Source organism: Rhagoletis pomonella, unplaced genomic scaffold, assembly GCF_013731165.1.
Source record: "Rhagoletis pomonella isolate Grant_MI unplaced genomic scaffold, Rhpom_1.0 Rhpom_scaffold_00001, whole genome shotgun sequence".
NCBI lineage: Eukaryota > Metazoa > Arthropoda > Insecta > Diptera > Tephritidae > Rhagoletis > Rhagoletis pomonella.
This window is the reverse complement of record NW_023458555.1, coordinates 46426026-46450308: the sequence shown is the minus strand read 5'-3', so window position 1 is coordinate 46450308 and position 24283 is coordinate 46426026. Positions and strand designations below refer to the sequence as shown.

Sequence of the window (24283 nt, the reverse complement as noted above, 5' to 3'; positions counted from 1 at the left end):
TACACACATGTATTTTTGAAGATTTCAGCCAAGCCTTCCTATCAAACCAATCTCCAATCGAGTTCTAATGTACTTAGTTCTCTAAAATTTGTAACCAGTTAATTAGTTAGAGAATTACACTAGTTATCTAATGTGGTAATCAAAAATTCTCTAACGGTTGTGACCGAGTTTGCTGGAGAAGCACTCAGACAGAGCCCCTGTAATATTGTATGGTGTGGATATTTCAGTACAAGTTCTTAGTCTAAACTAGAACTTGCAAGTCGACACGGGTTATTGTGTAGCTACAGCATTATATATTCTTTATTTAGGCTAAAGTGAATATGGAGGGCATGCGTATCGGATTTCGCAATAAACTACATTTGGGACGAGTTCGCGCAATGCACTTTGACTTCATTTTGTATGCATGTATTTTTATATGTAGTATGTATGTGTGCATATATGGGAGTGTTTAATTTAATTTTTATTTTTTCTTTTTCAATTTGTTCTTCGCCTATGTATGTATTTATGAATATTAATAATCATTTTGTTTTCATTTCATTGAATCTTTTACGAACTCGCCTACTACTTCGCTATACTATATGTCGTACATACCACCGTCATTTTGTTGTTCAATTCATTTAAATTATGTATGTATAATTTTTTTTTCATTTTTAATTCAACTTGTTTTATTCATTTTTCACATTAAATTTATCATATATTTCTATGTTTTATTTTTTAAATTTAATCATTTTTTCATATTGTTTTATTTATGTAACTCCTACTTCTGCAAGCGTAATAAATGTTTAGTTATTAGCTCATTTACATATATTATTTTCATGGTTTCGTTTTTATTTTGCTTTTACCTTGGTTACTTTTGCGTTTATAATGTCAGGAATTTAAAAATTATATAAAAACAAACAGGTATATTCTTTTTTGTTATAATAACATATGCATGTAAGTGTTTGTATGTATAAAAAAAGGAAAAGTGTAAAGAAATCTAGCTATGTTTAGCACTAAAAACGCAGATAGAAACTTTAAATTAATTCATTAAAAATACAATACAACAAATCTAGCCAAGATGATTGCGCCCAACACCATGGCCATGGCAGCACAATGCAAATTTATCTCATCTACACACAAAATTAAAATTTGACAATTCATTTCGCTTTTATTTATGTATGTATGTATAATACGTCTTCCAATCATCAGTTCTGCAGTGTTTTCTGTTGCACAGCACATACATACAAACATAAACATTATATATAGTACATATCTATATATATATATATATATATCGTTTAGTTTAGATTTTAGTTATATGTATTATTTCGATTGAGTTTGCATTATTTTTATTTATTTTTTTTATTTGCTTGGATAATAATTTAAAATTGTGTGAAGTAAATTTGCAATTAAATTAAATTTAATTGTTTGGTTTTTACCTTCACACCAAACGCAGATTTCTTTTGCTTCAGTGATTCGCTTCCTCTACTCGCACGTCTCAACATTTCGCTTAGTTACCGTAAAGCATAGAAATTATTTTAGTTTCCTTTTCGCTTCAAGCAATGTGTTACTGTAGTGGTGTTGTTGTTGTTGTTCGTGTATGTGTGTGTCTACTACAGCTCTCTAGTTTTTGTGTCATTCTTTTTTTTTATATTAATGTTTAATGCATAAGTGATTCAATTGCATATTTAGCTCATCATGCTTATCACTATCATCCATCAGTAAACTAATTTGGACTTATAACTTAGCTTAGACTTCTTTCTTTTACCGCCTCTTCTCATGTTCCTTCCTTCCTTCCACTCTGCGCTGCATAACAAACATTCATACATGTATGTATGTATGTATGTGCATGTATTATGCACTTTTATGCATGTGCTTTTCTTTGTGGGCTTGAATGTATTAATTTTTTTTTCATTTAGTTCGTTTGAAAACCATATTTAAATATATTTAGTATGCAGTGCATGGCTGTTGCCGGTCTCTGCAGAGCCATCCAAAGCCTTCGCCGACTTTTATTACACACCACAGCTAAGTGCAATGCACTTAAAAGCCGAGCACACGCTGAGCACTTAGTTGTGTGCACGCCATAGTGAGTTCCATTGCATTATGTATGAAATCTGCTTTTAGGCGCTTTAGCACGTTGAATGAACTAAGTGGGCTCACGAATCAGCGCATATTGCTGCCGCCAAGTTCCTCTACCTCCTTTGCGATACTCGTCCAGCTTGCACCACCCAGGCTGTCAAACGCACAGCGGGCGGCATACCGCTTGCATCTTTTCTTTCTATCGCTTTGCTTACTTGCTGCCTGCCAGCCTTCATTTCGCTTTTCGCTTGATTTTGTTATTTGCAATATTTTCTTGTATTATTATTATCATAATGAATAAATTAAATTAATAATATTTGCATCTTTGTTTGTGTTGCCATTCGCACTGCCGCTTCTTTGCTCCTCTATATATTTTATATGCATGTATGTTTGTATACATGTAGGGGTGTGTATTTGCTTCATAAATGTTGAAAGAACGCACGTCTTACGTAAATGTTTTCTCTCTTTTGCTTTCATTTTCTTGTTTATTTTTATATTTTCATTGTTTCTTTATTCATTTTTTTTAAACTTCATCTACGTTATGCGCTGTTGTTCTGAGTTGAGTGTTGTTTTTGTTGTCATTTTATCGCTACTTTCCAATTTGTTGGCTGTCGTTGATGCTGCTACCGCTGTGAGGGTGTTTATTAGTGTTGTTGCTGTTGGTGTTACTGTTGCTGGCGTTGTGGTTGTAGCTGTTGCAATTATTGTATTTACAGGCAAACTGATTGAAATCGTTGTGGTTGATGTTGTTGTTGTTGTTGTTGTTGTTAATGCTAACGTCACTACTGCTACTGCTGGTTGTTGGTGTTGCATAAGTGCCGGCGATATTATTGCCATTGTCTGCTGCTGCTGTTGGAGTTGCTGCTGTGTTGTCAGCACTGCTTGCTTTGAGTTTTCGATGTCTTGGCCAGTCATCATCGTCGTCATTGAAGTCATTGTCGTCTCACCAATGCCGCCGCTGGTGGACTGCACATTTACGCAAGCAATTAACAGAATATTTGCGTTTATCGCATGTGTGTGTTGTTGTAGTTGTAGTTGTTGAAACCACCATTCAGCGCGCAGCCGTATGTGAAATGAGAGGGAAATAAGAATAAAATAGTTATATTTCACAGATGAATTTTTAGGCTTCAATGGTAATAATGTATTTAGTTGTTATTAATTTTTACAGCACAGCCAAATATTTACAAACAACTTTTTGCAACGAAACATCTAAATAAAAGCAATTACAACATGAATTCGAAATCAAGCATCGAACTTTTGGCAACACAAAACAATCTAGGCTTCAGAAAGGCTGACTTCTAAAACGTACCACTGCAAAGTATCGATACTTTTACTGCAAAATTTACCTTTTTTTGTGGGCTCATGGGAATAGAACTCGATCAAATTGTACCCCAAAAGCATAATTACACAGGCTAACAAAATTTTAGTTTTTTTGAAGCAGAAACACTAATATCATTTCATTTTGGTGCACCGAATCCGAATCTTGGCGTAGGTTTTGAAGCTATCCTAACCTAAAAGTGCAAAAGCACTGTTTTTCGCCATATTTGAGGTTATGTAGTATGGCCATTTTTTTAACAATACCTCAAATACATATCTATGTCGAATATGTTTTTTGCACACGAAATATGTGTATACATATAAGTGCTTCTGCTTCTTGACCCTTGTAAGTTTGTAAGTTTGGCCGAAAATATTATTACAAACATCGTTCAAATATTTAGGAAACTTGTAAAACTTTTCCTTCGTTATGCTTTCATGAGTGCATTTTCGTTCCATAATTGATAAAATTAATGCATATTTAATATAATTTAATAGAAAATTATCAAATGAAATCCTTCCAATCGAAATTCGCCATTGCACCAAATACAAATGTCAAAAAACCTCAACATTCTTAATAATGCGCGACCTTCTCTTTTACTGCATATCGGCTACCGTGTTTATGCGTTTCAAAATACGATGCCATCTAATAAATTTTGCTGATGCGAACATTTCGACTTTTTGCGTATGCTTTTCAATTGACGTTTTCGAAGCCAGCCAAAGTGTTATTGACACAGCATAACTCCACAGGTAAGCAGGTCTAACACAATCGACTATGTATTTTATTTGCAACTCTAGCAAAAGTTAAAGGGGCATAGTGAATCAGTGAATTGGAAGCAGTGAAGTTTAGTGGACAAGAGCGGCATTGGGTGTGTGCGTGCGTGTGTAGGTGTGTATTCATGAGTGTGTGTGTGTTAAGCGTGACCAAGTGTCTAACAGGAGTGAAAGTTTTTTATTTTATATGTATTAGGTATTTATTATATAAATTTGTATCTTAAAAACGTGTTTCCATAAATAATAAATGCTTTCTTTGATGAGAATATAATGAATCTTATAATGAGAGTATTTGTAGGAGATTATAGAAATTCTTTCATTCTCTATTTAACCTACAGTTTTTTGTAAAGCTAAATATTTATTGAATCTTAAAAAACTCCTGCAATTTTTCTCTGCTGGCCGATGGGAAAAAGCTTTATTATAGAACATTAAGAGAAAATTAGACAATGAAACAGGTGAAAAGCGATCCGTACGATAAGTCGAAAATAAAAATGTCGAAATTTAAATTTTTTTAATGGGCCATTCCATTGTGACTGGCGGGACATTTTAGTCCAGAATGTGATCAATTGTGAATTTTTTAGCTATGTCGTCGGAACTTATACAACAGCGAAAGATATTTTTTAACATAACAGAAATACCAAATGATTTCTTAATATTATTTTTAACCATCATTTGAATGAATGAGGCTGGTGGGACACTGAAAAGAACTCTATTTTACCCTTGTGCACTCAAAGATGAATGTTACAAAACACTTAAATTTTACGAAAGATGTTTTGGTGTTGGAAAATATGAATTATACGCTTTCGTTTTCAATAAAAATGAAGTTTATACAATCTTCCCAGAAATATTAAAAAAATATTTAAAGTTGTGATGGTGGGACATCCCCTTGTGACTGGTTTAAAGTAATTATGCATGAAATAAAAATTTCTATAGACAAAAATTACAACTTCTTTCGATTTCTTTTTTTAATATTTTCCAACAGATTAATAAAATGTAGTCATTAAAAAAGAGGTTACTACCGAAATAGAGATAATTAGGGCATATTTAAATTAATCTCGCTTTCCTCTTTTCAATGGAATGGCCCTAATGTCAAAATCATCAACTCCTCCTGTACTTCAGAATTTAGTCAGAAATAGTCAGAAGTAGTCCGAACTGAAGATATTATAAATGTCAGTCCTAAATTAGACTAAACTGCGTGTCGTGTCGGAAACTATCCAGTGCTGCCAGGTTTTTCCGTTTTAATACACGGGTCGAGTCGAAGTTTTAGGTAATGCCCTGCCAATCTTCAATACGACTGGACTCTCAAAAACGACTTGCACTTGACCCGACACTCGCAATGAGGCCGATTATCGTTTCTTGAAAGCGATTTTAAATTTATTTATTAGAATGTTAAAAGATGTTCAGTGACATCGGAGATATTTTTTATGGTGCATCGAATTTGATGATCTACATAGAAAGCTTTGTATGATTGTTAAGAAATCAGCTTACAAAATTTAACGGCTTTAGCTGTCTAAATTTTGGAGTTATATCACAAAAACTCATACCTTAACAATCATTGGTGGTGAGAGATATACCTTATAGAGAGAAATATCGATCTTGATGAATTTCTCAGTAGAAGGGTTTATATTGATTATAAAAAAGCTCACAAAATTTAAAAGGTTTGGTCGTCTAACCCCTCTATTCAAACAGAGTCACATAACTTAGCTCATCACTGTTGTGATTTCAAGTGCGTCGAGAAATGAGTCACAAAAAATTCGATTTTGAATGCTAGAAGAATACACAAAAATTTAAAAAATTGAATTGTAGTGGCATATTCTTTGCAGCGGCAAGCTTTGAGGCGCGGTAGAAATCACAGCAGTGATGAGCTAAAGTTTGTGACTTTGTTAGAATACGGCTGTAAATGTAGTTGTAATAAAAAAATGTATAACTGAGCAATCAGTTACATAGGAGCGATTAAGTACAGTGAACCGATTTTGTCACATTGTTGTACATACACTGCCGGAACAAAGTATTGGCACAGCAAATTTTTCTCAATATATGCAACAATTTTTATTCTAATATTTTTTTTGCCAACTTTGTATAAAAATATGGTTCATTCAACAACAACAAAAAATAAAAATTTAATTCCTAAACTTTGTGCAAAACTCGCGAAAATTCAGCAAATTTTCAACTTTGTAATCAAATTTTTATTTATATTTAAACTCTAGTAAAAAAATGCAAGTTCGGAGTTAGTCAGAAATCGCGTTGAGAATTTTGTAAGGAAAAGACTGCGTGAAAAAAATTGCCAAAAATCAACGGTAATTCCTAGCTACTCAAAACTTGCACTTTGTTATAATATAATTAATTTGGCTACAAACCTGCATACGCAAAAATGTTGTAAAATTTCATGAAAATTTGCTGAATTTTCGCGAACGAATGAACCATATTTTTATATGAAATGAACGGGAAAATATTAGAATAAAAATTGTTGCATATATTGTGAAAAATTTGCTGTGCCAATACTTTGCTCCGGCAGTGTACATATGCACTTTATTTAACTTAAACAGAAAAAATTATTTACCTTTTTCTTACAAAATGCTTTCAAAATTATTTTCAAATTTATTTGCCAAGTGATAAAAATAACACTTTTACACCGCATTTATTTTGGTGTTAATTTTATGCTAGTTGCGTCCCTTATCTCCAGAAATAGTCAGAAATTGTCCGAAGTAGTCAGATTTAGTCCAAAAAGCGTTTCTTAACTTGAAAATGACAGCAGAAATGAGAGAGCAACACTCAGTGAGAGTGACTCTCACTAACAAAAAAAATTAATAGGCGGAGGACGGAAGGAGGCAAAAATAATTGATATAGTAAGTGTTTATTGTGCTTGTGCTTGTGTGAATGTGTTTTGTACATACACTTATATTCTGATTTGACATTGGTTTTGTTTTTGCCATTATTTGGACTAAAAATTTGGTTTTTTGCGTTCCTATACTTTTTCCTGTTATTCTCTGTTAGTGAGCGCATTTTGCATTACGCTCTTGCATTTTGACACTTTTCAGATTTTAGTCAGAAAAGATAAGGAATGGACCTCACAAGAACGGCAATGGTTTCTCACGCCCACCTGTATCAACATTTTCACTCTCTAAACCTTTTCACTAGGCCTTAGGTACAATGAGGAACTATGCCGAGTACTTGAAAATGTCGTTTTGGTTTTCCAAATAGAGAAATTGTCTAAAATTATGACTCTCCTAAAATCGATATCTAGAAACAGGATAATTTTCTAATCGCATTCTGACGTTTCTAATGTGGACTTCGAAGTGAATGGGTGATAAGGATAATGCGATACACAATGACCTATGTACGGGGGTCGTCCCAAAAGTACCCGGCCTAACCTAGAGATGGCGGTAGTTGTTTGAAAAATATCACTGTGTGCACAATATATAAAGCATATGTTTCAAGTTTGAAGACGCCACGTTGTTTAGTATATGATTGGCAGCCGGCAATAGTGCACGTTTTCAGTGAATTTGTGAAAATGGAGAAAATTTGTCATCGTTATGTGATACAATACTTTTATTCGAAAGGCCTCAGCCCATCCAATATAAAAGCTGAAATAGATTCTACTTTGGACGTTTACAACAGTAAAATATTGGGTAGCAGAGTTTAAACGAGGCCGTACGAGCTGCCAAGACGAGCATCGCAGTGCTCGACCAAATGAGGTGGCGACTCCAGAAATGGTGAAGAATATCCACAAAGCGGTAATAAATGATCGTCGACTGAAAGTGCGCGAGGTAGCAGATATAGTAGGCATTTCAAAAAGTACGGTACATCGCATATTATCTGAAGATTTGTAAACGAGAAAGCTGTGCCCAAGATGGGTGTCGCATTTGCTCACACTCGACCAAAAACAGTGTATGTATATGAACTCAATAGTGTTTCTAGTGTTTTTATAATCGTTCTACAAATCTTTTCTGGCAACGAGAGAGTAAGAAAAAGAAAGTTAGAAGTTAATCTCAAAGCATAAACCCTTGTTTTAAAATATACACATACATATGTAAGCATTTGAATTCTTAAAGCTATAAATCCTTACGGTTTTTATAAAATAATTTCAATAGCCCTGCTCGCGTACGCACTATCCAGTACTAATTTTACTGGTTTTTACTGGATGTCGTTTTCGTACGCAAAAAACTTGCAAGAAACTAGCAAAAGAGGGGAAATTGTGAGAGCAAAAATGACAGCTGAACTTGCAAGTTATACTGGATTTTTACTGGATAGATTTTTACCAGCAACTTTGCAACATTTGCTAGTAAGAAAAACAGCTGATGGAATGATGCTTAATGTAATTCACATTAACAAAATAATTGTTTGTGGTGCTTTTATAGTTGCAATTTACAAAATAAACCTATTTAAATATATAATAAGATGGAAAATACTAGTTTTCTAAGAAAATTGCAACGAAAAAAAAAATTAATCAGCTGTTCATAAAACTAGCAACTTCTTGCTGGTTTTGCGTTTTCGTACTTTCTTGCATATATCACTCGTTGGGAGTAAATATTGGCTTACTCTCCGAAATTTGGTTACCGGCAAGTTGCTGGAAATTTTTTGCTGGAGAATACGAAAACACAACTAATTTGACGAAAAACAACCTTTGTACTAAAAAAAAAAAAAGCTTTCCAAAGCGCAAGTTGATACTGATTGTGATAAACTGCAGGTGTAATTAAACGCAAACAGCAAATGGCGGCGAATCGATAGATGAATGAACTAAAAAAAAAAGAGCAAATTCAATGCAAACAATTCTGAAAAATGCTGAATAACGGCAACAAGTACTTAACACAAGCGCAATGAATGCTAGAAAAGCAATGTATGTGTGAGTGTGCGCTGTTGCTTTATTGTTTTTGTGTTTACAGTTGCAATTTGCATTTCGCATACAAAGCGAAAAAGAAATTTTAAATTTTAACTAACTTTTCTAAAGTAAATTATACTAAACGGCTTGAACTGTTACCGCGTTGCTGTTGTTGTTGTAGCTGTTGTTGTTGATGTTGTTGTAGCTGCTGTTGGTGATGTTTACTAATTCCCACGGTACGCTAACAGTGTTTATGACAAAAGAGAAATGTGATTTTCGTGTTGTTTTTTTTTTTGTTATGTAGCATATGGCACAGTGTACAAAGTGTAATTTTGGGCAGGACGCAGAGGTAGAATGTAAGAATAGAACAGCCAAAACAATTAAGGTCAGACAAGTTTAGATCAAAATGCATGAGTTGCACATATTGTTATTATGTATTATGGTTTTATAAAATAATTACAAGGTTTTAAACGCATTTCGGGTTCTGTTCATTTTACACTGGGATTTTGAGTTGACCAAAGAATATGAAATATCCTAATATGCATGTTAAATACTTTTGATTTGTTAAATGCTTGGGGACTCTTTAACAGCAATCATACTTCTTAAAAGTTATTTATGCATCAAAGGATGAACACTAGTGTTAATTATATTTAATTTTCAATTGAATTGAGAACTCCTAAGTAAAAACGAAGCTGGAGCAGAACTAAACATGTTAACATAAAAATAAATGGCTGAAGGGAAAACAAATTAAATAGACTTCGAAAAGTAGAAAAATTAAATACCAAATTAACTGAAGTCGGAAATAGTATACGCGAGTTAAAAAAATGCATCAATAGTTATATATATGTATATGTACATTAAGGCGGGTCAATTTGTATGCGAGAGTTTTTCAACTAAGAGCGTATAGCACAGAAGGGTTCTACGAAGAAACCATGGGTCTTAACTCAATTTCATGTTTTCCAAATTGCGAAAATAGGTTACTCAGCATTTTGCGTATTTTCGTAAAGAAGTGCTTATTAATTTTGTATAAAAAAAAACATGCTATAAGGGGTTTTTGGTATAAGGAATTCATTTAGGCACATTTATTTCTCTTAAAACTTCAACCAGAGGGCGCAACAGTGAACATGTTTCAATTTAAAAATTTCGCAATTTGGCAAACTCCAAATTGATTTTAGAGCCATGGTTTCTTCGTCAAATTTGCTTAGGATAAAACGTAGTCCTATGCTATACGCGCATAGTCAAAAAAATTTACCCACCTTATGTACGTAGATATGTACATATCCGAGGGGTGCTGCGTAAATATCGTTTTTTACCTTTCCGTAAACTACATTATAAGCAAGGGGAACCTATTTCGAATATTTTCGATATTACTCTCAATGAGGCTTAGGACCGTTTTCTCAAATAGCTTTTAAAATTTACATACATTTACATTTTTAGAACAAAATTTGTGTTTAAACGGCAGATAAATTTGAAAAGCTACTTGAGAAAATGGCCCTTAATGTGATAAATTTTTGTAGTCGTAAGTGGGTGGAATTTTCGTATTTCTGAAATGTACCGTTACATGGGAAGTTGGCGTAATTTTAGTTCGATTTCAAAAATTTGCAAAATATTGCTCTCTGTACCAAGAGCACTAACTGTACGGAGTTTGGTGATAAATCGGTCACCAAAATACAAATATGCATGCAGTCGTAAGTGAGCGGTGCCACGCCAATTTTCCAAAACTTTGCAAATATTCTCATTTATTGCTAAAATATTATTACAGACGTCGATTTTGAGTGATGAAGCTTCTTTAATTACTGGTTTATCGCAGTTTTCGTATTTCTAAAAATTAACGTTACATGGGGGGTGGCCGTGATTGATGTCGGATTTAAATAATTTGCATCACTCTAAAACGGCTCACGGTACACCAATTACCTAATTCGCTCTCTCATTCGTAATTCTCACTCCAATTACGTTTCGAGTTACGTAATTCGCGATACAAAATTTTGAGAACTAATTTACCTCAATTGTTGGTAATTCATATCCAATTAGCATTCGAATTACGAACAAATCGGTGCCGTCTCCAATTTTTATCGGAAATTTATCGAAACTAGCTCACAAATCAAAACTGGTATAAGCAATGTTCGTACCGAGTTTATTGGAGGTTGGTGAAGCGGCTACTGTGGCCGGCACCACACCCCTTTTCCAAACGTTTTTAATTGTCTTATTCTATACCCAATTTCTATTTCAAATTCAAACTTTCAACTATTTTAATCCAGTATTTACGGAAATATCGTAGTGTTGCATTTTTCGAAAATACCCTTATATGGGAGGTGGATGTGTCCAATAAACACCAAAAAAATATTTCTCCAACCTTGGAGAAATTCATAGTTCTCAAGTTGATATCCAACTTCATTCACCAACTCATCTCTAGCCGACGCGCAGATACGTAGAAAGTGATAAAGAAACGAATTTTTAATTATCAAGTGAAAAGCGAAAGCTATATAAAGAGGAAAATTACCAACAAAAAGTAAATAATCTTCAAAGTATCCTGAAATAATCTTGAAATAAAATAAAAGGCTAAGTATTTAAATCAAGTGGCAAAATTACTGTGGGACTGTATACTGTGAAGTGAATTACTGTAAAACGATATTGATTAACTACATAATATAAAAGGAGTAATAAAATGAAAAATTAATATTCAAATTCATCTATGTATGTCGTTTCAATCAAAAAGGAATAAGGTATTTTACTATTTCAATTTCAGTATTTCAATGATATGTTTGAGGCCAATTGGAGAATTACATTGGGGTTCAAGTTGAGAATTAGCATTTTCTCAACTTGAGAAACAGTCCGTTTTTCATACAAAGAAAAAAGCATTTTTTGTTGAGAACGCTATGATCCTCCACTTGAGGTACTGTTGAGAAACAATGTTGGGGATTTGAGAAATACTTTAGTTCTCAACTTAACCTCAAGTTGAGGTCAAACCTTAATGTTTGTTGGGTGGTTACCGTTGGATTTGGCTCATTTCAATACCGACCCACCTTGGGTAAAGGCAGCCTTTATAGCAAATTTGGTTGAGATATTATCTCAATTTTTGCTCGAGTTATCATATACACGGACGGACATATAATAATGGCTTAATCGATTTCAGTCTTTAAGCTGTTACAAATAACCTTTATGCGAACGAAGTTATAATACCGTTGTGCACAAATACACTCAGGTATAATTATATATTTGTTGTAATTCTTACTATCATTGTGCCCTTAATTTTTAGTGTAATTTACAGCACGCGACAAAAGATAGCAAATCAACATTTTTACCAGTTTTGACTTCTTTCCTCTTGCTTTTTTTAAGGTCAATTAATTTTTTATTAAAGTTCAGCTCCTTATCTAACAAAAACCATATAAGTCCAAATCTTGAGCTTGAGGCCGTTTTTAATGAAAAACTATTGTGGAAAAGCAACAATAATTTATAAAAATTGTATTTGGGATATCACCACACCTCCTCATCAGACTTCTTCAGCGGGATTCGATCTAACGACGATCCAAAAGTTATTCTAGAAATTAAAATTTAAATGCTTAGAGTTGGGATGAAAAGTTTGCGGAATTTATATGGTACCAGCGTACCCGGCGAACTTCGTCTCGCCCAAAATTAATTTTTCGTTAGAACATTTTGGTACAACACTTTCACCAACTACTTATTGACTTAATGACTTCCAGTGGCAGATTTATCTGGTCTGATTATGGTTTTGTGGTCGTCAGAAGGCATAGCATTCATTGCCATTTTAAATAACCTAACCAAAGCGTTGTATCCGTAACGAAGATTTTACAATTTTCCAATAATCTGGCTTTTCATAGCACAGTTAGTCGCAAAACACCGATCAATTTCGATATCAGAGTTGCCAACGAAATAAATTTGTTTTAGTTGTTAAGGTGGTTGTTCCTCTTGAGAGCGTCCTGCATAAATTCGCGACGCATGCACTCAAAGTTGTTCATTAGCTTGGGCGCGTTGCTGAGGTTTTTAATTTGCACTGAGGTTGCGGTTGCGTGAGGCAATGCTTAATATTCTGATAGGAGAATGGGTTACGAACACTGAAAGTAGCATGTCGAAAATTCCAACTATCTCTGAAGCAATCGAAACGTATTCACAAAAGAAATGTACGCGCCAGATATTCTCATTCAGCCTTATCGTGAGTTTAGCCCGAATTTTTTTCACTTGCCCGTAGTGAATACACGGAAACGAAAAGTTAACCGGTTCGAGGGAAATGAAACTCATGATTAGGCTGATTTTGTATTTTTAATTAAAACTCCATCGTACATTTTTCAAATCCGGCAACAGTAAATGTAACCGGTAATAATTTGCAGCGCACTCTAACCTACATCACTGTTTAGCATTGATACAGTTTTGAACCTGGGAAACCATTTCAATTGTAATATTAACATCAAAATTAAGGAAATGATTTCCAGTACAAAATCTGTGGAAAATCAATTTTTCCGGAATTTTTTAATCGGAAAATGCTCTCCATTTTCGTTGGGAAGAGACAAACACAACAAAAAGACAGATCACATAGGACAATCCGTTCTAGAGCTTTGCTCGGTATTACGTAAGCAACTCTGTTTTATGCATATATATAAATCTAAAATTTTTAAATAGTTGACAACCCCCTTAAAGTGATTACTTCTGGTTAAGAGGGCATTTAAATGCCCCTCATTCCATCGTTGTGTTTTGAAATTTTTTACTCGGAAGATACGGCGTTTTATTGACCGGATGCAGCGCTTTCAGTCTTTAAAACCCTTCAAAAACGTTTCAATAAATAACTAAGCCCCCTATTATGAATTCGTACGATGCACTATAGACGCTTGCATTCTGTTATTCTCTATTACGAATCGATGTTGTCGTATGAAATCCGATAATTGGCGTAGCTGATTTGTGCTAGTTCACAATACCAAGTGAACAAAAACCACACCCATTCACAATAATACATCTGCCGGGCGTATGAAAACGATAAAACGAGAACCTGATTTCCTACGATACGCCTTGCAAGCGTCTATCGTCTATCGTATGAAAATTCATAATAGGGGGGTAAATTTGAAAAACTCGACTATTTTTCGCGTGTACGTTTGGTAACAGAAAAATAGAAACAAGTATATAGATTTGTTAGATAAAGAGCTATACTTCTATATAAAAAATAGTGAACATTAAACAAATAAAAGATAAATATTCAAAACTGTTTGAAATGTTGAGGTGCTATCGTTTTGTCGCGGGCTGTATGCTGCCTTCGTACCTGCTATCACTTGATATGAATTTCCCCTTGGTACGGAGGGTTCTTGCACTTTTTATAGTGATTTGGAAATCGTGCTTTAGCGAAAAAAATGGAATAACACGATAACACTTTCGTGCGATGATTTTATACGACTTTCGACGTGGATTACCAAAACAAGAGGACATTGATCAACTTGCTTACACTCTTTGCAATGAAACACGACCAAAAGAAGCCACTGTTTGTCGATGGTTTAATGAACTCAAAAAATTTCACAATCGGTTAAAAAACGGATCGTATGAATTGGAGCAAACAAATATTGTAGAAATTCGATTTCGGTGCGTTAAATACCGTTTATAGCCTTTACATACATAAGTAGGCAGCGAGTGATGGATTGTGTGCGTCTTTCAAAGTGAAACTAGCAAAAAAAAAAGAGAAACGGAAAACGATCGATTCTGAATCAAAAGTCTTCTGCCAAATAAAAAAAAAAAGATCTCAAGAGGGCGAATCATTTTGACAGTGCCAGAACTCACATATCTGCTACAATTGGCCGTATTAATTTGACACAGAAAAACTAGCGCTTTTCCTTACTAGACGCAAGATTTTCGAAGCAACCCTCGTATTTGCGCATATTTAAAAACCAAATAAAATTCCTATGATAAACAAAAATCAAATCAAAAATCTGCAATGCTTAACCCTTTCAAGACCATAGGCTAATAAGTAAAAAAAAAATATGTCGAAACATATTTTTAGTTAAAAAATATTTATTTTCTGTTTAAAAAAATTGCAGTACATTGGTAGATGTCCAAACTCGATAAGTAAATTACTCGAGTAAATCCAGGTAAATACAAGTAAATCCTGGGTTCGAATCGTCACATACGATACGAAAGAACATTACGTGATACGTCAGGCGGTATAAGCTGAATGGGACAAAGTGAACGTTCACGTATGTCATAATCCGAAAAATTTGTTTTTACGTGACGAGTAGTACGATATCTTATGTAACGATTCGAGCCCTGGTCGACACTCATACTACGAAATAGTGTGAATGGAAGGAAAAGTGCAAACAAAGGGCCGTAGCATAAAAATAAAGCAATTGCCGTTTCTTGAAATTTCATACCTTTCACTTATTTTTTGTTTCCTAATAATGGTTTTTCATGTTTTTTTTTTTGCAACAAAGCGCACTCAGCGGCCGTTTTTGGCCAGAAAGGCCTTTTTATGGTATAAATATTTGCATCTAAATCAACCTTAACTGTTTTAAAAGCTGCTCAGCGTTCATCAACTTCAATTGGAAATAACGATTAAAATCGCCAACCTGGGAAAATTGAGAAATTACTTTTCTATATACATCATCAATTCACCAGCCGACTGCCGAACAGTGTTATCGATGGTATTGTCGGTGCGGATTCCTCGTTCATTTTGCTATCGTGAATGGTTATAGTGGCTCATCTATCTACAAAGTTTAATTTTCTTTCTTAATGCAATCATTACATTTAAGCTAAACTATCCCCAGCGAAATTCAAAAACAAATCTGCTTAAATCGATTTTGCTATTAGTAAATTCTTTAATTAATAGTACATAAATTGGTTTTTGCAACTCTAAAGGATTAGACGAATCACTCAACTTCCTCCTCGCTTTTGCTATCTCCATTAATCTAGCATCTTCAACATCCTTCACAACATCATTAAACTACAGCTAATCACCACCCATTTGTATAATTTATTTGCTTCAACCAATTATTTTAAAATTAAGGTTAATCAAACAGCCGGCAAATTCACGTAATTTTCTAATCGCTTGTTTGCTGAATGAGCGTCATAGCCCAAAGATCAAATAACGCGATAAACGACGCTTTAAAATTTTTACTATTGAAATAATATAATAACTAAAAAACAGTAACATTTATAATCATGAAATTGAATCCAGTGGATAAATCTGTCATCAAACTAGGTCCTGAAAGGGTTAATGTGTGAGGTGGAAATAAAGTTAGCAGGTCTTAAGCTTAAAATAATGAATATAACTGGAACTGAAAATTAAATAAACGAGTCAAAAACATTAAACTCATTTTTGATTGAAACCACGACCTTGCATCTTTATTCGAGTTCACAGCGCAGCATCACATTTTATATCGCGTGAGTGTTTGTATGTATTTAAAATCACTCTACAAACACAATACTTTGCTGCATTTCCACTTGGCATTAAATGGCGAACATTTTAATGACAGAGTGGGGCATTAAAAATATACGTGTCATTACATTAAAAAAAAGTCATTAAATTAATTTCCGTTCTTTGAATGCCTCCAATTTTTTGTCATTTCGACGCTAGTGGAAATTGGGCATTATAGTAGAGTATTTCATGGTCTAATAATTAGCAAAACATTTGGGTATAAATTCTAAACCTATTGTTAAAATCAGTTTTAACAACTACTACACACATTCACTCAATACCCAAAACAATGTGTAAACAAATAAATACCGATAAGTAACAGATAAGAAACTTCATTTATATAAAAATAAACAAAGATTAAATCATACTCAACATAAACAATCGCAAAACACAATCGAAACAAATACACTAGTAGAATAGATACGCTTTAGAAAATGCTTAAAAATCTCATTTACCCGCTGCTCTGGTATGCTTAGGAGTGTACGAGTACATTAGAAATGCTACTGTCGACTTTTAGGGGGGAATTACCGTTTTTGGAGAGAGTGCCAGCTGCTTCACGTTCGCCGTCAAGCCATTTATATTCGCATCTGTTGCGGCTTGCTGTGGTTCAGTGCTATTTACAGCTGTCACAACACTACTGCTAGTTCCGCCGCCAACACCAATGCCGACGCCGACGCCGACGCCAACACCACTTCCACTGCTTGTGGTAGAAGTGGTCGTAGTTGTTGCTGTTTGACTATCAACCGAAAATGTATTCGCAGCAGACCAGTCAATGGTGCAACCCGGAGCCATGCCCACAATAAACGGTTTGTGTGCTGGACTTGCCGGTACTGTATCACTTGTAAGCGCATCACCCACGGCGGGTGTCTGCAGGGTTTGTGTAATTTGTTGTTGCTGTCGTTGCGTCTCATCGGTTGGCTCGATATCCGACTCGTTGGTCTCTTCTTGTTCCTATAAAGAAATAAATTAATTCCAGTCTTTTTAGTGAGTATGTATAATGTGCTTCAATAAATTTACCTCTTCAGGGCATAATTCATACGCCATGGACCATGTATTCTTGGCAGATTGTGAACGTTCGAGCATGTAGCCATTTGTGTTGTCATTGCTCTGTGCGGGTGGTGACCACGAATATGAATTGTATTGACAACTACGTTGCCGTTCCAATTCATCTTGCAACCATTCCACTGCCATGGTCCAGTGCCGTGCGATACTGGCGTTCGAGTTCAGCATCTGTAGGGCCACCTGTGATTTGTGGAATAGTTGTGTAAGGCATTTGATTATTTGGTATGCGCGCTTTTGATAATGTGTCTTTGTGCGCTGTATCGTCTCCAGCAAGCCTTCGCGCTCCTCCGCTACACCGTTGAGCGCATTATGTATGCGATGATGTTGCCACGAATCCTCGATTAGTAATATATGCAGCAACAGTTCGGTGTGATGGCGCATATCGTGGCAATAAGCGAAACCGCATTGCCACAGCAGTTCTGTTAGTACGGCACGTGAGAAATGTGGATTTTCCCAGCTGCAGTACTGTAGTAGCTTGATACCTTCCTCACCAACAGCTGTGTCCTCTATTAGCTTCTTAATGTAACTGTTAATGAATGAAAAGAAAAAATAATAGAAATTCAAACTTAACAAGTAACAAAGTCTAAGTTCGGCCGGAACCGAACATTAAATACCCCGCCCAAGTAGTAAATATATGTTTTTCAACTTTCCGAAAGCTACGGCTACATGGTAAGCCGCGGGTGTGTCAATTTTGAGTAAATTAGCGTCCTTAAATCTCGAAATATTGAAGTTCCAAGCATTTCTGAAATTTACCGTTATATGAAAAGCGGCCGTAATTTTAGTCCGATTACAAGAATTTTCAACGTTTTGCTTTTATGTGGCAAGCACAATAACCATACCGGGTTTGGTACAAATTGGTTGAACGGTTACCGAGATACATACATATATGTGATCATAAGTGGACGGTGCCATGCCCATTTTCCAAAATTTTATCATAAACGTATTTATTGGTAAAGAATTGTTGCAAGCATCAATTTAGAATAAATTAGCTTTAATATTTACTGATTTATCGAAAATTTTGGATTTCTCTAAATTGCCGTTATATGGGATGCGGGCGTGGTTATTGTCGAATTTTAAAAAATTTCGGCCATTTGGTATGCTGTACCAAGGCCAACCAACAACTGTGCCAAGTTTGGAAGAAATTTGTGCAGCGGTTACCAAGATATACACATGTAAACATAAGTGAGCGTGGCTACGCCCATTTTCCAAAAATTTATAATATTCTTATAAATATCAATTTTTAGTGAACTACTGAACTACTGAAGATAGTTACATTCGTCTATATCTATCTCGATTCGTTTTAGCTGTTACAAACAACCGCTATGTAAACAAAGTTATAATACCCTTGTGCACAAGTGCGCGCGGGTATAAAAACTATCACAGTGTTTCACATACCCAGTACGATTAAAGAGTATGTCCGCACATTCTGGCGATAATGGCATGAGCTCCTCGCGCCTTATATTTGGATCTTTGTATGGATTCTCAAGAGGTTGTGCATTTTGATTCGAATTCTGGCACTTGTCAGAGATATCGCTGCAACGTATTAAATGCGAAACGACCTGATGCAACTTGCTCAGTTCGGGATACTGGTATTTTATCGATGGACCAGGACCTTCATCCAAAGCGACTTGCATGAATATAAAGGGCACATTCAACTGCAAAAGTATGGTAGAAAATATGCATTTTAACTGAAATTCAATTTTGAATAAAATGCAATGATTTACATACCTTCAACAACTGCTGCTTTTCTGGTATACCCAAGCCCACGTACATGCTGAATAAACTGAAGTAGTGTGGCAAATGCTTGCCATAGTCGACAGCCTCACACTTCAGCAGTTCCAATACGCTAATCAAAATCTGTTCACACAGATTGCTGCCTTCGTAGCCAGCCAGCGGCTCGTCGGCTATAGCAAAGTGGCAGAAGAAAACTACCAACTTTACAAATACAGTGCGTACCTCCGGTGATGGAGCCATTAAGATATATTCGCCGAGACGAGACGCAGGATTGAGAAGCGCATTATTTGCAAACCATTTGCGCACCAATGAGGAGAAGCGAATGTGATGTGATAGTGTATCATACCTGAAGAACAAAAATATATAAATTAGCTCAACTTCAATTATCGTAAAATTCTGGAAGAGCATAATCGAAGATAAACCTTACCAATTCTCAAGTAAACCTACCATTCTATAACAGGTCCACGCAGCGATTTTTTCGTTCTAAAACCTGTGTGGAATAAGAATTGCGATGCTAATTGCACACCCAACAATGAAAGTTCTTCAGCAGCTGGTGTCTGCGTTGTAAATTAGAAGAAGAATTAGTATTGCAACATACGTACATTGGTAAATGACGCAAATAAACACACCATTTTATCGGGACGTGTTGAAGGAATACTGCAGCTAACTAATTTCTTAATGAAATTGAAGAATTCCACAGAGAATATGCTCTTTGAGTGTAAAAATCGTATATTTTGATGGCTATTTGAAGGAGACAAATTCTTTTATTTCAAATACAAATAATTGACATAACACTTTACTTACCGTACACTGCGCTCGATCGGCTTTGGCAGCGGCAATACGAAATTGCGACTTTCTGCCAATGACAATTGCTCCACACAAGGTTCAAATTGTACAGGCTTTTGATCGTAACGTGTATAGAACAGCATATATGCATTCCACCATCGCTTTTGACGTCTGTATTGCATGCGCTTCAAATTATTATCATAAATCTCGCCCATGTAATCACCGCCAAAGCATTGTGCTTTCAACTCTTCATCCTCGTGCATTTTGCATTCGCTCACCTCACCATCGTCGAATTTATACCATTGCTCCTTACCAGTGGAGGGATTCCTAAAGACACGGCAATTGATCATATTAAAAACTATCTTTATTTTAAGAAAATTTTATAAAATAGCTTACTTAGAAAGTATGTAACTAAAGTAATGGCCACCGGAGGCCTGTCCGCTATGTACCACAATGCCAGTTAACTCATATTTGGTAGTTTCGCCATTTGATTGGCAATTATCGCCCACCTCGACGACTTCACCCTCCAGTTTGGCTAAGCCAGATACTAAAAGAAGAGGAAGAGAAAAAAAAAATAGGTTATAATTATAATCGAATTCTTTGTTTACAAGGAATAACAGATTAAGTCTAAAAACAGAATTCCTGAAATTGCTCTGAAAAGGTTGGAACGTTTTGCTTTTTATGTGGCAAGCACAATAATCATACCGAGTTTGGTACAAATTGATTGAACGGTTACCGAGATACACATACATTTGTGTGTGGTCATAAGTTGGCGATGACACGCCCATTTTCCAAAATTATATAATTAACCAATTTTTTCCTACTTTTACTTTTTTATTGCAAACATCAATTTTGAATAAATTAGCATCCATGTTTACTGATTTATTGAAGACTAGCCAATGCCTAAAGTAAACATCTTTAGTTTAAATTGAAACGACTAAAGAGCAGAATCCTTCTCACACATGGAATACTTTCGATGTAATGAGTTTTATTTTTTTTCTATCTTCCTCCCAACCTCTACTCTTCGTTCTAATTACATTTATGTTATTCTGTTTCGTTATCTTTATTTTTCCTTTATTCATATGATGTCATATAATGTAAATCAATAATATATCGATAACAAGAGCGATTTACTAATTGATAGTAACATCGATAACAAAATCGATAAAACTATCGGTAACATAATCGATAGTGACCTCGATAACAAAGTCGATAAAAATATCGATTATATAATCTATGAAATTATCGATAACAAAATCGATAAAACCATCGATAACAAAATCGATAAAAATATAGACAACTAAATCGGCAGAACTATCGATAACAAATTTGATAAAAATTTTGATAACAAAATCGATAAAAAGCATCGATAACAAAATCAATAGAAATATCAATAACAAAATCTATAAAAATATCGATAACAAAATTTATTAAAACTATTAACAAAATCGATAAAGATTTCGATAAAATAACCGATAAAAAAATAAATCGACAACAAAATCTACAAAAATGTTGATATCAAAATCGATTATTATATCGATAAAAATACCGACAACAGATATTGATTCATAAATATATCAATAACAATATCGATTATTTTATATCGATACCAAAATCGATAAAAATATCAATAAAATATCGGTAAATATATCGATAACAAAATTGATTTTTATGTCGGTAAAAATATCGATAAGTGCATCGAAACAATATTGATAAGTGCATCGAAACAATATCGATAACAAGATAGACAAATATAACGGAAATTCCGAAATAGTCTCGAAAATCTCGAAATAGTCGCGAAAATAGTCTTGAAAATCCTGATTTAAGGCGCTAGCAGTCACCGAGGTGTACGTATGCCGTATCTGTTTGACGTACACACGCAGTACACGTCACGCGTAACCGTGCCACGTAAACGATGGTGAGTTTTCATTTACATGGCGCTCTCATAAGTTTGATCGTGTCAGCTGACACGTTAACCTACATTTACGTCGGTGAGTGTGGGCACTTTTAGTCCCGGGAATACCGAAAATCTTTAAAATCCCGAAATAGTTCTCAGACTGAGTCTCTGTGTCTATCTATGTCCTTTTCTTTATAATTACCTTTATATCAATCTTCCTTCCTCTATCTTAATCTTCACTTTTATCGGTATCCTCATCCTCATCTTTTTCTTATTATTTATTTTTATTTTTACCTTTATGTTTATTATTTTTTTCATATACATACATAGGTATGTATGTATATATTACCCTTTACCTTTTATTTTAATTTCACTTGCTCATCATTTTTGTCTTTATTCTCACGCATATGTTTTTTTTTTATTTTTACCTTTGCCTTTAACCTTTTCTTCATCTATGTACGTACCAGGGTAGCCAACTCATTCTTCAACTTCTAGGCTTGACAGCGATTAATGATTTGGTTACATTAATTGATTATTTTTATCCAATTTACGATTTGGTTGTATCGTAGTTTTGTGTTTCATTAATCGATAGCTTCAAAAGAGTGAGTTTTTAAAAAATTAATTCTTGCAGTGAGGATATTGTTGAAGTCAATTTCAGAGAGTATGAAAAAAAACTCCCAAATTCTCTCTAGAGTAGAGAATCTTGCAAATTTCTGCAATTTCTGAATTTCGGAGTTTCACTGCCAGCTGGCGTCACGGTTGCGTTTCAAATATAATCAGTCTCATTACGTAAGTCGTAAATTAGACTAAATTGTACGACTCGACAACATTGGCATTGCCTACTGTCGGGCTGAAATATGTAAACGACGAAAATCCTCGAAAACTATGCAGTGCTGCCAAGTTTTCCCGATTTAATACACTAGTCGAGTGGAAATTTTAAGCAATGACGTGAAATTTGCGATACGATTGGACTCTCGAAAAACGAGTTGCATTCGACACGACTTTCGCAACGAGGCTGAATACATTTTTATAGAATGGTGGTGTGGTGCGCGGGCCAGAGCATAGTCGGAACTGGCACCAGGCACCACCTCACATGATGTCACGTTTCCATAAACAAGTATTCTTATCCCACCGGAGTTGGAGCCGAATGTATGTGAGGGAAGGGAAAGATGCGCGGGAGTTGAACTGTCTTAGATGCTTGCTGTTGTAGCGGCGACCCAACCCTTCCTAGATCGGTTTACCATTCAATCGTTGACGTCAAGTTCAACTAATGAAAGACCCGACTGGACTGATCCATAGCCAGGGCGCTAGATGAGTGGGATTTTGGGGACATGCGAGGAGGAGCCGTGAGTCATGAGGTGACTCTTCGCATGCCGGGCACTCCTTAGACACATCTGCGTTATACTGTTTAACCTGCTGCAGTATCCAGAGCTAAGTTGGGCTACGGTGGTGCGAGTTTCTCGAGGCAGACAAAGCTCTGTCTCGTCAGGTGACTGTGCTCCCAAGACGGCATTCACAGAGTTCCGGAGTCAATGCAAGTCCGACTCCCTGTGAATGTCGTTTATGGCTTGTCGAGTTCAAAGGTTGTTTTATGAACCTCAAGACTTCGTCCGTTGGTTCGTATAGGTTCCTTGTAGCGTGCCTAGCCGAGGGCTATGCTGCAAGCAGGTGTCTGTTCGGGTGCCCACGTCTGTGATGCCCTACTAGAAACTGCTTACTGAGCATTTGAGCCTCGTCGTGATGGTGGTGCGATGGCGATATCAGAACTCATCCAGTTGCTGGCCGGAGAAAGTTCGGAGAGGTAAACGTTTACCTCCGATCACAAGTCATCAATTCCATTCACGGACGCCATTTTCGAGCAGTCGTCAGCGTCCCTCTGGTGGTAGAGAGATCTTCTAAATGTAATAATTAAACAACAGCAGTTTTCTGGTTTTTTTCACTGAAAATTACTGACCAATGTCGACCACTCAGATTATTCGCTGATCGCCGTTTGAGTCCCTGTGGGAGAGAGGAAGCCTCAATGTCTTCTAGTAGCGTGAAGAGGCTGACGGTGTCTCACAGGGGCGCAGAGTTAAGGATTTTTCAGGTCTAGGGGAACTTTATTCAAAAAACTAAATGGTGGCTACTCATGCCATTCGACTAGTCATATATAGAGGCTGCTTCACATCATTTCAAATTTACCACCGACAACGTAGTGCACTCAACAGATTGTCTCAAAATGACGACATTGTTTGTATTCGATAAAATTATAGTTGTGTCTGCAGCAGTGTGGTCGTGCGTTTGCCAAGCCATTGTTTTAAAATAAATCAAAAAATAAGCTTGTGTTATTAGAATAAGAATAGTACAGCTGCACCTGCCTGCGCCTCTCATATATATTTTTTTCATTTTCTGTAGAGGTGTACAATATGAAGAGACGAGACGTTTTTCAAATATG

The 24283-nt window shown here is 35.4% G+C and overlaps 1 protein-coding gene across 5 annotated transcripts in view; it reads right to left on the bottom strand.

The window, feature by feature from the left end:
- Positions 1–1620: 1620 nt before the first annotated feature.
- Positions 1621–24283, bottom strand: part of LOC118745029 (probable ubiquitin carboxyl-terminal hydrolase FAF) — a 60375-nt gene continuing 37712 nt past the window's right edge. For 3 of the 5 annotated variants that reach the window (XM_036478551.1, XM_036478570.1, XM_036478561.1), the window contains 9 exons: positions 20349–20499; positions 19971–20279; positions 19796–19907; positions 19614–19723; positions 19161–19512; positions 18828–19087; positions 17388–17958; positions 16899–17321; positions 1621–3024 (listed from right to left, as the gene is read on the bottom strand). In XM_036478551.1, coding sequence (XP_036334444.1) covers positions 2593–3024; positions 16899–17321; positions 17388–17958; positions 18828–19087; positions 19161–19512; positions 19614–19723; positions 19796–19907; positions 19971–20279; positions 20349–20499 — 2720 coding nt within the window. In that variant the 3' untranslated portion in view covers positions 1621–2592. Of the gene's footprint in view, positions 3025–9029; positions 9207–16825; positions 17322–17387; positions 17959–18827; positions 19088–19160; positions 19513–19613; positions 19724–19795; positions 19908–19970; positions 20280–20348; positions 20500–24283 lie in introns of those variants that run through there. The other 2 variants (XR_004993606.1, XM_036478579.1) reach the window with 2 other exon arrangements.